This window comes from Perca flavescens, chromosome 4 (genome assembly GCF_004354835.1).
Source record: "Perca flavescens isolate YP-PL-M2 chromosome 4, PFLA_1.0, whole genome shotgun sequence".
Lineage (NCBI taxonomy): Eukaryota > Metazoa > Chordata > Actinopteri > Perciformes > Percidae > Perca > Perca flavescens.
In genome coordinates, this window is record NC_041334.1 from 25,143,238 (window position 1) to 25,160,395 (window position 17,158).

The 17,158-nt window shown below is 38.3% G+C and overlaps 1 protein-coding gene across 1 annotated transcript; it reads right to left on the minus strand.

Moving 5' to 3' along the window:
• Positions 1-1,998: 1,998 nt before the first annotated feature.
• On the minus strand, positions 1,999-3,747 carry guca1ab.2 (guanylate cyclase activator 1Ab.2). Its single transcript, XM_028575065.1, has 4 exons — positions 3,550-3,747; positions 2,755-2,904; positions 2,392-2,482; positions 1,999-2,129 (listed from the first exon to the last, which is right to left on the minus strand). The coding sequence occupies exons 1-4, from the start codon at positions 3,745-3,747 to the stop codon at positions 1,999-2,001; spliced, it is 570 nt and encodes a 189-aa protein (XP_028430866.1).
• Positions 3,748-17,158: the final 13,411 nt, after the last annotated feature.

Sequence of the window (17,158 nt, forward strand, 5' to 3'; positions counted from 1 at the left end):
GGACAGTACTTGGGATTTCTTTTGGTTCGTCACTAAGCCAGCATACGTCAAGCTTTAACATGAAGGCTTATGGGCACCTTAATTATCTGAAGCAGCTCCTCACGGTCGATGCAGCCACTCCTATCTATATCATACAGTTTAAAGTACCAGCGGAGCTTCTGCTTCACTCCTCCCTTTATCACCAGGCTCAGAGCGGCTACATAGTCTATGAAGTCAATGAAGCCATCCTAAGGGACACGATGAACATTGTCATTAGCAGAGCATTATGGCATTGTATACTCCTACCACATTAAAGGCTGTGCAAAAAAATGGCAGATGGAGTGAAGGCCTGTTGCCCACCCATTTTATAATTTGTTTAGATTTAATACTTTGCTTTACCTCCCAAAAATATCAAATAATACAGCCATAACTACTGAATAAACACACTTTTATCGGAATCTCCTTATGGATAGAGATTCATTTCCATTTAGTGAGCTGCTCCTATTTCACATGTATGTAAACAGAGGTTGGTAGGTCAGTTAGGTAAGCAGCGTTGGTGGCATAAGCCCCCTCTCTAAGAGACTTAGTTCGTCTTAATTAGATTTCTATTAGCAGAAATGATATAATGAAAACACAGACAGACACTGATGGAAAAACACATGCACTGTTTCTTTGCTCATACAGTTCTGTTCATACAAGTTACCATAGCGTATTAATAGACAAAGATGCAATTGGTGGAATTAAAGTACATACAAACATACAAACAAATAAACATGTTTTAAAATACATTTTTAAAATACATGTTTTGTCAAGGGCGCTGGAAGTAGGGGGGTAGAAAGTGCCCCCCCCCCTCTTTTGTTACCTGCATGTGTTGTAAATATGTGTACATACTGGGATTGTATTATTATACTAGGGAATTTGTGTACTTAACTTGATTATATTTGGGTTTGTTCTGTTGTTTCATAAACAAGACTCTACAGCCATGCTAGCGGCTCTGTGAGGCTGTACTTGGTGCTCACATCAGTATGTTAACATGCTTACTATGATAATACTAGCATGTTGATGTTAAGCAAGTATAATGTTTTCCATTTTCACGTGTTACTTTAGCGTGATAGCATGTTAACATTGGCTAATTAGTACTAAACAGGAAGTACAGCTGAGGCTGATGGGAATGTCATTAGTTTCGCAGGTATTTGGTTATAAATCGGAGTGCGACAAAAGGAGAGTTTGACCAGATGGTGGCGCTAGATGAAAAGTCAGGAGATCAAAGTTCTTACTCATTATCCTCTGTGAACCATGAATGTGTGGACCAAATTTTACAGCAAACCATCCAATAGTTGTTGAGATATTTCATTGAAGAACTAAAAAGTCAACCTCATGGTGGCGCTAGAGGAAAACTAAGAGGCTCACCAGGTAGGGTTCTGTCACTGGAGACCACAAATGTCTGTACAAACTTTTATAGAAATCCATCCTAAAGTTGTTGAGAAATTTCGGTCTGGACCAAAGTGGTGGGCCAACTTGCCAACAAAACAATCCAGCATCGCCATCCCCAGAGCCAGGCCACTAGCTCGGCAAAAAAAATTAATAATCCATGAACCATAAATCATAAAGAGTGACTGTTTGTATGTGGATGTTCACCTGCGTTATTTTCAGATGTTAATTTTTCCACTGAGTTGTGGTCTTTAATGTCAATGTGCTGTCATTGTCTCACAGGTGAAATGGAGGCCACAGACGTGGTATAAGGCAATTCCGAGGGCCTCGGAATGAGGTAGTTGTGGTCATCCCTCAGTCAACACTGAATGTGTTACTCCTTTGTTACTGCAGACATTGACATAAACCCAACCTCCCAGCGAGGGGGTCATCGACACATCAGAGGTACATATGGGTACATAAACAAAGATCATCTGGGTAAATCCAATCCATCCATTTGTCCTGATGATTTGTGGGTTATCCTGAACCCACATCTTCAGCTGTGGCACGGTAAATGTATATTTCAGGGTCCATAAAGTTGGAGAGATTTTAGTTGTTGGCCCTTATCTCTCCTTGAATTATTTCGACAATGTGTGTGATGTCCAAATTCTGTGTTAGTGTCATCAACAGCATTTCGTCATTCTGAATCCCCTCCATGAACTCTTCATAGGAAAGTTCACCTGGAAAACACACACACACACACACGCACACACACACACACACACACACACACACACACACACACACACACACACACACACACACACACACACACACACACACACACACTAAACTTAAATATTTAAATGCTGGTGGTAACATAGATTCATATTTAGTAAATAAGTTGCCAAGGTTAGGATATTTAGCTTTTTTTTCATCTACCCCCTTAACCCAGTGGGTGCCCCCCAGTACCTGACTGGAGGTTTCACCCTTGGGTCTTACCATCTCCATTGATGTCAATCTTGTCAAACACCATGTTGGCAAAGTCCTCTGCTGATATCTCGCAAGGAACTCCACTGATTGCACGGATGGACTAAACATAACACAAAGAGACGAGATCATGTTAAAAACTGACATGTATTGTTGCTTACATTTCTTCAACCAATAGATGTCAGCTAAGTTCCAGCTGTTTGCCTGTATGTGCACCTTGTATTACAGACAGAATGTGGGTGGGATCTCTGTGCCTTGTATCTCATTCAGGCCCGAGTGGTCTGAGCAGGTTGTTTCAGGACAGTACTTGGGATTTCCTTTGGTTCGTCACTAAGCCAGCATACGTTAAGCTTTAACATGAAGGCTTATGTGTACCTTAATTATCTGAAGCAGCTCCTCACGGTCGATGCAGCCACTCCTATCTATATCATACAGTTTAAAGTACCAGCGGAGCTTCTGCTTCACTCCTCCCTTTAGCACCAGGCTCAGAGCGGCTACATACTCTATGAAGTCAATGAAGCCATCCTACAAAAGAAAGGGAAACCATGAACATTGTCATTAGCAGAGCAATAAAGCTTTGTATACACCTGTGGCATTAAAGTCTGTGCAAAAAACTGGCACATTGTGGAGTGAAGGCCTGTTGCCCACCCATTTTATAATTTATTTAAATGTAATACTTTGCTTCACTCCCAAAAAATGATCTAATAATAATACAGCCATAACTACTGAATAAACACTTTTATTGAAAACTTTATTGGAAATTCATAATTTATTCATAGCGTTTTAATTGACATGACATAGATTTAGTTGCTGGAATTAAAGTACATACAAACAAATAAACACGTTTTTTATCTTAGTCGTTCTCTGATGAGGATGAAGAAGAATATAATTCTTATTTTTGGTAGTATTAGCAGATTATCAGTATAATTGATAGCCTATATTATGAGTATGACTTGGATTATTCCAAGTACTACCTGCAAATAGAAAATTATTAATGTAAACCTTCTACATCTTTTTGTGCAAAGTATAGAGTTTAAAAACATTTCACTGTCAATGCTATTCAGGAAAGATGAAAATAAACTGATTAGTACAAGTAGAGATTCACTTTTACTGATATAGTAACATTAACATGAATATGTTACCCTGCCAGAAGATTATAAATGAACTTACATTATTCATATCAAACGTTGTAAACATGGTCATAACGTAGGCATTTGAAGTGTCCGACAGATTCCTCAGGCCAAAGATCTGCTTAAATTCGTAAAAGGTGAGAAGTCCAGAAGGGCACTCGGTCATGAATTTTCTATACCACTGGTGACTCTCACAAGTTTGTAGTTCCTTCACAGTCGCACCAGGTATGTTCCCCATGTCTGTTTTTCAAAATAAAGATGTACAAAATCCTATAAAAACACTAACCAGAATGTACTGCATCTACCCAGCGTCCAGGCATGGCCAGTATGCAGACTAAAAAGAAGCAGCAGGATTCAGTGTGTGTGTGTGTGTGTGTGTGTGTGTGTGTGTGTGTGTGTGTGTGTGTGTGTGTGTGTGTGTGTGTGTGTATGTGTATGTGTATGTGTATGTGTATGTGTATGTGTATGTGTATGTGTGTGTGTAAGCCAATCATCTCTCTGTGTGTCTGAGTGAAAGGCTCAGAAGTTGTAATCTACTTTGCTTGCCAGCAAAGACTTAACTAATGAAAGAGACCTGTAGTGTAAAAAAAATCCTTGTGTAAGCATCAGCTACCCAAAAACAAAGATTTCATTTTATAAATGAAACATCAATAATTACTGCTCATGTAAGCATTATTGTGCTTAATGAACTCTGCGCCATACATGGCCTTATATTATTATAATGTGTTCACCTAACCAAAAACTCCTCAAATGACCAAATCTTTCTCCCTTAAATTAGTTTGTAAAAGAAATGTCTCTCCTTAGCACTTATGTTGGTTGTGAGTGGACAGCAGTAAGCCTACTAAGCAGAAAACGTTTTCTGTAACTGTGAATGCATTTTAATATGTTGCTGTTTTTACTTGCCAGGTCAGGGATGCTGGTATTGTTTTTACCTTGTGAGTATGTGTGTGTGTGTGTGTGTGTGTGTATTATCAGTGTGGTCCTGTAGAGACCTAGTGCAAGGTGGTGTGATCCCATTGCAAGATGGTCTCTAGTTTTATGCTTATTTTTGTTACCTGCACGTTTTGTATTTATGTGTACATGCTGGGATAGTATATACTAAGGAATTTTTTGTACTTGATTATATTTTGTTCTATTCTGTTTTTTCATAAACAAGATTCTACAGCCATGCTAGCGATGACAGATTTTGTTACAGCAAGTTAAAGGATCAGTTCACAGATAAATCAGATAAGCACGTAGGCTCACACAGACCTCACTGTGAACAGTTTTCATTGGAGCTACTCTACTGAAAAATAAAAATTAAGGAGGCTTCAGCTAACAGATATGTTATGCTGAAACACACTGCAGCTGTCATCTTAGCAACTGCACACATTCTTCCACACAATATATTTGGTGACAATATAATCTTCAGTTTCATTTCCAACTGATCTATATCTTATCACAATGGAATGCAAAGTATTTATGGTCTTCCTATTTCGGTCTTCATATCCTTTTACTTAAGTATCTGCAAATACATAATGTCAGCCTAGACTAGAATTACAAACAAAGGGGACAAAAGCAGGAATTGATATATATATATAGCACTGTCTGCCATCAGGACACTGCCATTTACAGCCATGTTTCATTAAATCATAACATTTTAACTGTGTAAAGTAGCTTTATTAGCAATTAAAGGACATAAAAAAAGAGTGCCGCCATTGTGCCTTCTTCACTGAATGAGCATATTGTGGCAATACATAACAGAATAAATGCCTGAATAATTAAATGAATGGCCCAAAGAACTTATGATGCACAGAACTGCTAAATCCCACACTGAAGTATAGATAAAGCATGCCGACACATTCTTCACATTTCAGTCAGCATCAGTTGGCCTTTGCGTTGGCATGATGAATTTTCACTGAGGACAGAGGAACTGGATGGACCGGTCTGGTTTGTCTCCACAACTGAAGTTTAGGTGTGACTGACAGACGTGCCAGAAAAACTGTGACTGTAGGAAAAAAAGTATGAGTGACTGGCTCTCTGGACAGCTTGAATATTTTAAAACCCACTATTATGTAATTAACAGCACAGGGCCAAAACTGCTCTTACTTAAATTTACTTCACTAATCACAGATTATTGCACTCATTAAATGGATATTTAAATGTGATTATTTGTCATGCTGTATTTTATATCAACATGATCAAGGAAATAGATCAATTGTCCTTATTGAATTATTTATGTGTTACCAGATTCATGGATCTGTACAAACCAGCGGTGTAAGAAGTTTTCAAATCTTTGACGTAAGTAAAAGTAGTGATACCGCAAAGTATAATTAATGACTGTTTCTTTAAGTGATACAATGTTCTTATTTAACCATTTGTACTGAGCGAGATAAACAGTGGATGCATGGTCGTCTTATCAAACGTCTGACAAAAACAAATTAACTCAAGGTCCACTTACTATTTGTTTTAGGATCTTTAAACAGAATCAGCGGTTCAGTTTTATATACATATAAAAGTGTATTGATCTCAAGGTATTTAGACCAAAGTAATGGGATTTTTGATTTCATCAGATCATCACATTTTCTTCCTGAATATTTCACATATAAGTTTTAGGTAGACTATTAAATATAATGTTTAATGTACTATATACCAATATATATGATACAGTACACAATATATATGTATACATAGCCTATATAAGTAATTAGTAACTGCAGCTCCAAAATACAAGATGTGAAGTAAAATCTATGATTTTTTCCCTCTGAAATGTAGTTGAGTTGAAGTATTAAGTACCAAAACATTGAATTAAATTAATTATAAAGTAAAAATACTCTAGGTTATACAAACATCATACTTGAGTAAATGTACTACGTTATTGTCCACCACTGGTATTATCTTTGTGTAACTGGTGAAGAAACAAAGATCTTCGTTTAGCTCAGGTGTACAGTTGGTGTAGGTTTGCTGTCAGGGGTCAGCACACTCTGAGCTTTAGAGGAATCTTCATAATCTTTAGCTTTTACCGTCATCTTTACAATTATCCTGCTTACATAGGCCACATGCTTCTAGCCTCGTGTGACTGTCCTGATCTCGCGAGCTCCAGTTTTCCACTCGCAGATATGCCGAGCAAATGCGAAGCAATCCATCTGGCGGAGTCAGGTTAACATGCTTCACCATCCATAGGTAAATAATGCCACAGAGTTAATACCTGAGTGATGCCACAGATTTATAATACAGATTAAAATGTGGATTCATAATAAAAACGTAATGTTTCAACCATGATTAATGAATAACTGATAACCGAGCAAACACCCAGAGGGATAAATAACATGGCACTAACTGATTTATTAAGGTTTCTGACAAACACTAAATTTCTGACCAAATGTTGTTCCACGGTCAAATTGGGGGATCATGCTTTTACTGTTTTCCCCCTCACTATCAAAGCTAGCTGCGCTGCATTTTAAAATACTTTATAGGCTGGTATTTATTTTTTATTTTATTTTTTTATAACAATTGCTCTTATGGATTTATGTTGTTCTTTTTATTTTGTTTCACAAATCCATGTGTGGCCATTTCCTGATTTTGTTGTTGCATTTCATGGTATTTTATGTGCACCTAGTGGGATGGAAGTACTCAGATCAGATCATTAAAGTAAAATAAAAGAAGCAATACCACACTATAAAAAAATACTTAAAGTCTCAAAAGTAAAAATATGCATTACATGTAAGCATTGGTAATGTTGTAGCTGGTTGAAGTGGGGTGAATTTTATTTTGCTTTATATACTTTTGTATAGTTAATTGATAATAATGCATCATATTTTAGAAAATTATTGGTTTTGTATTTACAATCTTGATCATCAAACTATAACTGTAACCATAATTTCTGGCTTTGAAAGGTGCTATAGCCATAAAGTGGCCTATCGTAAAGTTTACTTACTTATGGTCGGAATGATGGTTTCATTACTCAATTAGTCATGAGGGCAGAGAAGTCATTTTGTTTATTATCAACATCTCACTTCTTCTTGGAAGGCCAAGCACTGGCCCATTGGTGACCCCCCTACAAAATAAAAGCTCATTTGACTTTTTTATTAAGGTGCTGTAAAGGTAAACTGTGTTCTAAACATGTTTATGATGCGTATGTTTTTAACCGAATAGGCCTAATACGTCTAATGAAACACTCTCAGTCAGCCTTGCCAAGTAGCCTACATACACCACAGAGCAGCTCGTTCAGTGCGCAGGTGAGATTTGTTCTGGAATGTCTGTGAAAGGGAGAGCCGAGGCCTCACCTGTTGAGAGTGTATTAAAACAGGGAGGAACAGAGAAAGGGGAGTAGGCGGGGTTTGCTCCATTTTCTCTGTCTGTCCCGAAAAGTCTGCACTAAATCACCGGAGTCAGGTTTAGGTTAAGCTACTGCTGCGCGGCGCTGCACCTGTCGCGAAAGTAGCTCCTTTGCGCTTTACCTCTGATTTACCTATTTACTTAAAATGCGTCAATAATTGTGCCCGAACCGACCAGTCGTATCAATCAATAATCATGAAGAGGGGAACGTTGAATTTTCTGGGTCGAAAGAACCAGTCTCTTTTCGACACAAATATTAAAATCAAGGACATGGGTGAGTAGCCTACACTGCTTACAGGGTATATTATTATTATTATTATTATTATTATTATTATTATTATTATTATCTATAAGGGAGATTTACTTGAAACTTTTACTGAAGAACAACACGACCTTTGTACTTTGTGTTGACACTGACAGAAGTGTTAATGAGTCAGCTATAATCTCATATACACAACAAAATGATATCTAGTGGTGATTATGGTATAACCTGAAATTATTGTAAATAAAATATATTGCAGGAAATATGATGACAATACAGTAGGGCTGGATGACACAGATGAAATCAAAAATGCTTTTGTTTAAATACCTTAATATCAATACACATTTATTAGTACTATAAGGACATAGTAAGGCAAGGCAAGGCAGCTTTATTTGTATAGAACATTTCAGCAACAGGGCAATTCAAAGTGCTTTACATAAAACATTACAGAGCAGTTAGAAAACGATTAAAAAACAAATTAAAACATTAAAGAGCAGGTAAAAATGATAAAAAAACATATGTTAGTATAACAACATATAACAGCATATTAATGCTATTACAATTAAGCACCCCCATTTGCTGAGGAAGACCATGATATGCAGTTGAAAGCTCTAGAAAAATAGTAAGTGGACCTTAAGTTCAGTTTTTTTTAGCCAAACTATAAAAACTAAGTGAAATGATAACCATGTATTCATTATTATTATTATTATTATTATTATTATTATTATTATTATTATTATTATTATTATTATTATTATTTTAATTAAAGCAGCCTCTTAGACCAGGAAAAGATTAACCAAAAGGTTGACCACGATATTAACACTAGATAATATCTAGCCTACTCTCACATGTTGAGATCAGTTTACAGATAAACCGCCTATCTGCATGTGATTTAATTGGTGAGAGCAGCAGGAAAAGCAAGGGTAAATAATGCAAAACCGCGACATGAGAGAGAATATTTGACTATTTAAAATCAGGCAGGTGCACAATAGGGAAACACATCATTTGGTTAAACTGGTTTATCATCACAGGCAATTCTTTCTGCAGTCGTACTAAGTTGATCCCACAGTTGCATTTTTTGGTAACAAGTGCATGAACATCACAGGGCCAACATGATGGTTATACTATAAAGGAAAACCACTTTGCGTTCCTTGTTTATAATGTGCGGCCCTTTGGTCACTCTTCAATGAAAGGTGTTGCTATAGAAGGCTGACAGAACGTACAGACTAAATGCCTCTCAGTGACAGGTTTCTGTCACCAGTTACTTATTGAACACAAGATGACACTGGAATGAGCAACGAAGGAATGCACGACTTTTCTCCCGACCCCAGTGACCTCTGATAATATCAGTTAGTTTAAATTCGTTCAATTTAAGATAAAGACAGACCATTTTCTGACCGTTTCCACAAAAGAAAGAATTATATAAATATCTTTTTGCCACTTTGACTTGCAGGATCATCATGCTTTGCTGTTTGCAGTACAAACATAAATACTTAGATAATAACTTTAAAAGCATTAAAGTTTATGCTGACCTGCGATGCCTTCTCTTTTGAGAGAGAGAAATGTATACAAGTCAAATTAATTGAGCCTAAATTTATCATAAGAAATATTCAAATCCTGAAATTAATTTGGCTAGTGTCACAACAGATAAACTATTTCTATTTGGAAATACAGTATGATTAACATTATTGTGTCTTATGCTACAAGTTGTGTTTCTGTAACTGACTTCAGTTACCACCTTAACTATGCTTTTACTTCAACACAATGGTGAACTATAAACAAAGATTACAGTCATCTGTTTAGCTGCCTGTAACTACAGTATTTAGTTGTTAACAACAAAACTACCTTTAACAGCACATGGGATCACACAGTAGGTCATTAGGTTGAGTGACAACTACTAAGAGGCCACTTTTGGTGCATCCAGTATGTCATTACCTGCACAATAACCAGACTGTACTAATCTTCACCGGAGAGGAGAACAATAGACAGTTGGACAAAGTGCTGTTTCGGAAGGTGAAATGTTCTCATAAGGCTTTGACATTTTAGAAATTAACAGCTTTCTGGAAAAGTAATCATAAATACTGCATAATGTCAGCAATGGTGAATTTATTGTTCTTTTAAGTCGAAAGATATCTGCCCATGTTCATTTGTGTCTTACATCATCCGTATTGTTTGTTCTTTCTGGCCGAAGTATTCACAGAGCTTTGAGCAGAAATGTAATGGCTAAAAGCATGAACTGAAACTTGCTTTGCTCACAACGGACTGCCAGAGGATACAAATAGCATACAAATCTTTGGCTTTTTATTTCCTCAGACAAGGTGGAGCTGGTGCTGGGATCATCAGCGATCCCCGAGTCAGGAACTGCCAGCGTGCGGGCCAGACCCACTGTCAACCATCACACTGTGAGTATCTCAATAAAGCTTCATGGTGCATTATACTGTACATATTCACATTTATCACTCAATCGTTGACATTGCATAACATAACGTAAAATATGCGTTTGAGCAGACTCCACCCTGTCGTTTATCTGCAATTAAAGAATTACTTCATTGTTAGTCTCGCATTGCCAGACTTTCCTCCACAGCGCTGCGAAGGAGGGTCTGGCTAGTCCACACAACATTCAGGGATGGGAGAAAAACATGCTCTGGTTTATTGGCATTTCTTTAAACCGATCACAATTGTCATGGGTGGAACTAGGCGCCGGACAGAGCCACGGTGCCAAATTAGCCTCGGGAAGGAACTTGTTTTGGTGGAACATGTGTACGTTCAAAGGTTGTTTTAGTCGTTCAACAGAAAACTCAGATTGAACAGATAGTCTAGCTAGCTGTCTGGATTTACCCTGCAGAGATCTGAGGAGCAGTTAACCATAGTCCTCATAAATCCACCGGAGTTTAAAATTCCTACACAAAGAAAGCGGAAGGTAACATCCGGCGGAATTTCTGCCGGCACCGCAGCAATCCCGGAAGTGGAACGTCGTGGATATAGATTTCTTCATTGTGTACTCCATATCTGCAGAACTGCACAGATGCAAATTAACTGATAAAGGACAGTTTAGTGTTTGACTGCGTTTTAATTTGGGTCAGTTTAAACAAGCACCGGGCTGGGACATCTTACCAAGTGTTCGTCAATCATTTTTTATTTTGTCAGTTGAGCATTGGTGCCAGTCGAGTTTGGAGATGTTTGTGTCTGTTTGGTGAATGTCCCATTCCCTTGATAACTATACTATATTTTCATGTGGGAGTGGTAACACTGACATTTTTCTTGAAATCATATGGAGTATGGCTGTGAAAGATGGCGTATATCATTGATATGTGATGAACCATATTTGGTTCCATTGTATTAATAATGTATCACCAGTGGTGGAAAGTATCTAAGTACATTAAATGAAGTACTTTTACAATTGTGAGTTACCTGAGTAGTTTTAATTGATTCTACTTCACACTTCTACATTTCATTCGGACATATTGTACTTTTTACTCCACTACATGTATCTGACAGTTAAAATTACTATTACTTTTCAGATTTAGATTTTACATAAAAACATATGATCTAATACAATACATTGTAAAAGATTAAACCAGTGGTTCCTAACCTTTTAGAAAAAGAAAGTGTGTCTAGTTGGGTCCCTCATGTACAGTATAACACTTTTTTGTTTGTAGGCTAATTTTACTTAAGTAGAATTTAAGAAGACTTTTACTTGTGATGAAGTATCTTTACATTGTGGTATTGGTACTTTTTTTTTTTTAGATATCCCAATATACTGCTGTATTTTTCATTTTTAAGTGGTTTGGGAAGATTCGTAACTCATAGCACTACATTAGCAGTCCACATTACTGTCAGGCCTCCCATTATGTTGTCATGGTGCAAATATAAATAAAGAGCTCATCTCTGCTCTGGTTCACACAACTCAAGTGTTTGGGAGTGTTCTGTGAATGTGTCTGTGGCATGTGTTGGATGTGGCACACCCAGGACAGAGACTGCTGCAACAGATGAAAGTGAGTCATAGTGCAGGGAACAAACAGATGATCTCAAACTGGATCATACGCCATCTTTACTGACACACCCTTGGCCTATAGTGCAGTGTTGATACCTTTCCAAGAAGCTACAATAAGTGCCCTGCGATTATTAGCCAAGATTGTCATTTAAGGCGTGATATCAGGCAGAAGTCCAATTTATTTTATAAATTATTTATTTCAAGCATTTAAAGCGCTGAATAGCAGCATACCAGCAACATGTAGATCCTAATTCATTACCATTCAAATTCATACGATTTTGAAAGTGAAAGCGGTGCGAGCTTGTTGCATTATTACATTTGCAGATTACTCAAAGAGTCCACGGTAAATCTAAGTCACAATAATGTCAAAGGTACAGCAGAAAAGATATGTTTTGTGTTGCCCTTCCAAAGGGCATATACCCCGTTAACTCTCATGGGCTTGTATTGTGTCAACACAGTCTGTGTTTATTTTTGGTGGCGTTCGGGCCCTGAAGAGAACGGCCAATCTGCCTCACACACGCACATACAGTACAAACACACAGGTATCTAAGTGACAGCCAGGCCAACGTTAACAGTAGGACAATGAGATGAATAACAGGTGTATCCTCTGATTCATAGACTGCTCCTCATGAGTGAAGTATGGGGATGTGTGGTGTGCAAAAAATTATCCTTTAGAATCCTCCACCTCGTGTTTAGTCACACCAAACCTAAGAACAGCCTAAATGCACCATTTAGAAACAAATTCATACATTGTGTTACAGAATAGTGAGTTTTATTAAAACTGTCAGTTGTCAAATTTTAATGTTATTATATATACTGGTTTGCTTTTCGACAAATTTAACTTTAAACTATTTGCAAATAAGGCCATACAGTTGGTTCCTCATAACACCAAGATCTGAGAGACATTTAAATTATTTGTCAGCAACTTTTGTTCTATTGATGCCAATAATGTAACACCTATTGGACATGCTAATTTGTGTTCAGGGAACATTGAGCGCTGCTCTCAATAGTTGAGAACGGGTTAGTTCACTCCAGGAGTGAATACTTGCCAGTAAAAAAAAAAAGCTTCTCTAGAAGAGGAAGCAGAGTTTATGTCATGTTTTCTGCTGTTCTTTTACATTACATAACATTACGTTACATTTAGCTGACGCTTTTATCCAAAGCGACTTCCAATATGTGCATTCAACCATGAAGGTACAAACTCTTGAACCATGTTATGTTTCTTGTGCCTTAGGTGTTGAAATATCAACAGTTTGATGTTTTTTTCCTCAGTCCTCATCTGACAGTTTTCAAGGGTTTGCCGTACCGACACCCAAAGTCCCCCTCCTCCCCCCTGTCAAGGGTCCAAAGACCAACAATTCAGGTGAGCGTCTACCTACCTCAAATATGTATTTTAAGTTTAACGTGGAAAACGCTAGAATTTCCTTATTTACACTCTGAAGGACCAAGGTCATTTGCTGTGCCTCAACTCCGACTCGGTTGATGGATCACAGCAATCAGAATGTCTCCATAAAGGGTTGAAAATGCAGGGCAGGTAAATGTTTGCCCAGGCTGTTGCTCAATAACCCTCTAGAATGTATCCAAACCGCATATTTACAAAATGGGGGTGTTTACATTTATAAAAATAAGTAGATATCATTCATTTAATTTTAGCTGTGAGCAATTCTAAATCTGTCGTAAGATTACTAAATCACTTGTTTATCAGGCTTTAAACTCTAGAATTCATTTAAGCAAAAACATTGTTAATTCTTTATAATCTGTCTCCTTTTTTAAAGATATCTGCTTTTTTAGTGAATTGTTGATGATAGAATGGAAGCACCTGATTGTATCCAGAACCAATCCAGGACTTTTATTGTATATTTACCAATTTATTGACATACTTAATAATTCTTACATAATTCTGAATATCTACAGTGTGTAAATGCATGAAACATTTAAGTGTGTGCTCCTGCTCCACAGTGTTCAACTTAAACTTTTCTCTCTCTTCTTCTTTTTTATAGTTGGTGGAGATCGCTTGTCCAATGGATCTGTTATATCTGTGCCTGACCTCTTAGAGGGGGAAATATTTGTCCCTCCTCCTCCCTCTATGGCACCTCCACCCCCCCCAGGGACTTTTGTTCCTCCTCCACCAGGCTTCATGGGTGACCTGAACAGTCTAAATTTGGCAACCCTTCAGTCTCCTTCCATGTCTGCTCCAAAACCGACCTCACTGCCTCACTTCATGGAGGAGGAAGACTTAAACTTCATAAAACCACCACCAATGGCTCCGCCAAAGCCTCCATCTACTTGCACTATTGGCTCTGTATCATCAGTACCCAGTTCTAGTCCACCGCCTGCCAAAGTTCTTGAGCATCAAACCTTTTCCCCACCACAGCCCCCTCCTGAAAGGCAACAGAAGACTCCTAAAAAACCACCCACAAAACCCATTAGACTGTCCTCTATTTCCAACTTTGACTCCCCACCAGAGACTCCTGCCCCACCTCCCCCTGTGCAGACATCCACATTGTCCACTTTCAATCCCCAAAACACAGCAAAGCTTTACAGTGTTCCTAACACCTCCATTCTCAGAGGTTATGAGGAGCATGACTCAAGATCCAAGCAGATGTTACTCCTGGAAGATTCTGCCTCTGTTAACTCTGCCCCGGTGCTTGTCCCGGTGGATGGGAAAACCCTGAAAGTGGCTACTAAACCAGTTTTCAAAGATGTACAGGAGCTGAAGGAGAACTTACAAATTATCCAACCCTCTCAATCACTCTTGCCTGAGCCAAACAAGGAGGCTAAAACAGAAATAGTTTCAGCACAACCAGAAATAGACAAACCAGACTCCAGACAGCTCCAGACTCCACATCTACCGTCACCACAGCTTCAGAAACTTAACAGTTCTCAGGTGAATTCAGAGCCCATCAAGGACAAACTTGAAGGATCTCCAAGTCAAGGTCGCAAATTCAGTCCGATAATAGATCGTAAACTACGCAACCTGAAGAGTAGTGAAACCCACGGGGCACGAGATGGACCTGCAGCTTCCCCGCTGGCTCTTTTAATGGCAGCTAAAGAAAGAGATAAACATAGATTGAGTCACCCTCTGTCGCGGGAAAACAGTAGCAAGACAAAAGAGCAGCCTAGTGCAAGCATTCACCAGAGTGTCTCGAATCCCAATTCATTTATCGTCACCCCAAAGTCCAGCTCATCCTCTTCTCTAACATCTCTAGAGAGAGTACAGGAGAGTCTGAAGCCTGTCAGTCCTGTGGTAAATCAGCAAACAATTCAGACTCCAGTGAAATCCAGCAGTCCTGCCCTGGTCAACGATCAGATGCCATCCACCAGTTCAGCTCTCAGTAGGATAGCTGCAGGTACCACCAACCTGGCTGAGCAGAGACACAATGCAGTGCAAAGCCCCTCAAAGTCCCAACCCATACAGCATGAGGATTTAAGTATGCCATTACTCCCTCCGCCACCAGAGTTTGATGATTTTGACGAGATTATGGAGCCCCCTCCTTCCGTCCCTCCACCTGACCCTCCCATGAAAAAGGCACCAACACCAACTGAGGTCCCTCTCCCTCCATCTCATGTTCCACCTCCGCCTCCAAAACCCAAACCCCCAGCAGCTCCAAAACTCCCACCTCCTGACATCGATGTCAAGCCAAAGATGCAAGTCCAGACAAAAGCCAAGGCGGCCCCTGCTCAGCTTCCACCCAATCTTTCACCCAGTCAGGCCACACTCCTGAGCATCTTACAAAAAAAGATGTTGGAAATGGACAACAAAATGGCCCCAGCGAATGAGGCAGAGTCCAGTTCTGATGACTGGGGCGCCCCCTTGTCCGAGGATCACATTAAGGTCCCTGTTGTCCCCAAAGCCACACCACAGAGCAAGAATTACCCTGTGGTTAACAAACCAGCAACGCTGGACATGCAGGAGCTTGAGGATAAATTGGTCAGAAAATATCAGGAAGTAAAAGTTCCCACCAGGTAAGAGTGCTCAAATAGGACACTTTTTTGAGACAGTGTTTGTGTACAGTATCAACTTATAATCATGTACGTTCTTCTTTTCAGCAACGGAACACAGTCAAAACATCCGTATGGTATGACCTTTACGGTTCGGCCTGGAACTAAACAGCCTATTACTCTGGTCAGTAAAGGGGATCCTTAATGTGATGTTATATTGATATAGGTGTTCTTCTGTTTAGCACACATTTCATGTGATTGGATGATGTGATTTTGCATCAGATGGAATTTGTACAATGGGGGGGAAAAAACACTTTGAACAAATGTGGTTAGAAAATATGTTAAGAATGTCTCATATCAATAGTCTGCTCAGTTCTCAATGTACTCTGAATGTATTTATCTATCTTTGGAGAATACACTATCACTGTCACGTAGTGTTTTCTGTTTTGTATTTTAAGTGTCAGTCCAAGGACCATTTTTTTGGTTTCTTTTGGCTGCTGCTGTTTATTCAGTGTAAAAGTATATGTTGTCTTTTTAATCAAAGCTTTTTTATTCAGTCTCAATGCCACACGGGTGATACTTTAATATGCACATTCTAAAATGCTTCATGCTTAAGTTACTCAAAGCTTTAAAGTATATGCTGAGTGAAAATGAATCTACATTACACTACAAATTCCTGGATGAAGTTTTTGTAAGATGTATCTGTACTCTTGATTGTAAAATACAATAATAATGTAAAATGAAATTATTATTAATAATAATGAAAACATGTACATTATGTCCACTGGAACGAAGCCAACAGTTAATTCAGACAAGTGTGTTTATCTCAGTAGGATTGTTTTTCATATTTATTGATCTATTGTTTTTTTCATCTGTATAGTAGTTTTTTTTTTGTGTCCAAATATCTACACTCATACTGTACATATCAGTTTATATAAGATTACAAAAGAACTTAATATTGTAAGATGTAGTTTTATGTAATGACAAGGTTGTATAATCAAAATATTTAAAATGTTGGTTGTAAAGTCTTTAAGCACCAAATGTTGTCCAACAACTAACTGGAAAATAAATCCAAGCAGTAATTGCATGTTTAAATAAATGTCATTGAGTTTTTTGTGTACCGGATTTAATCTT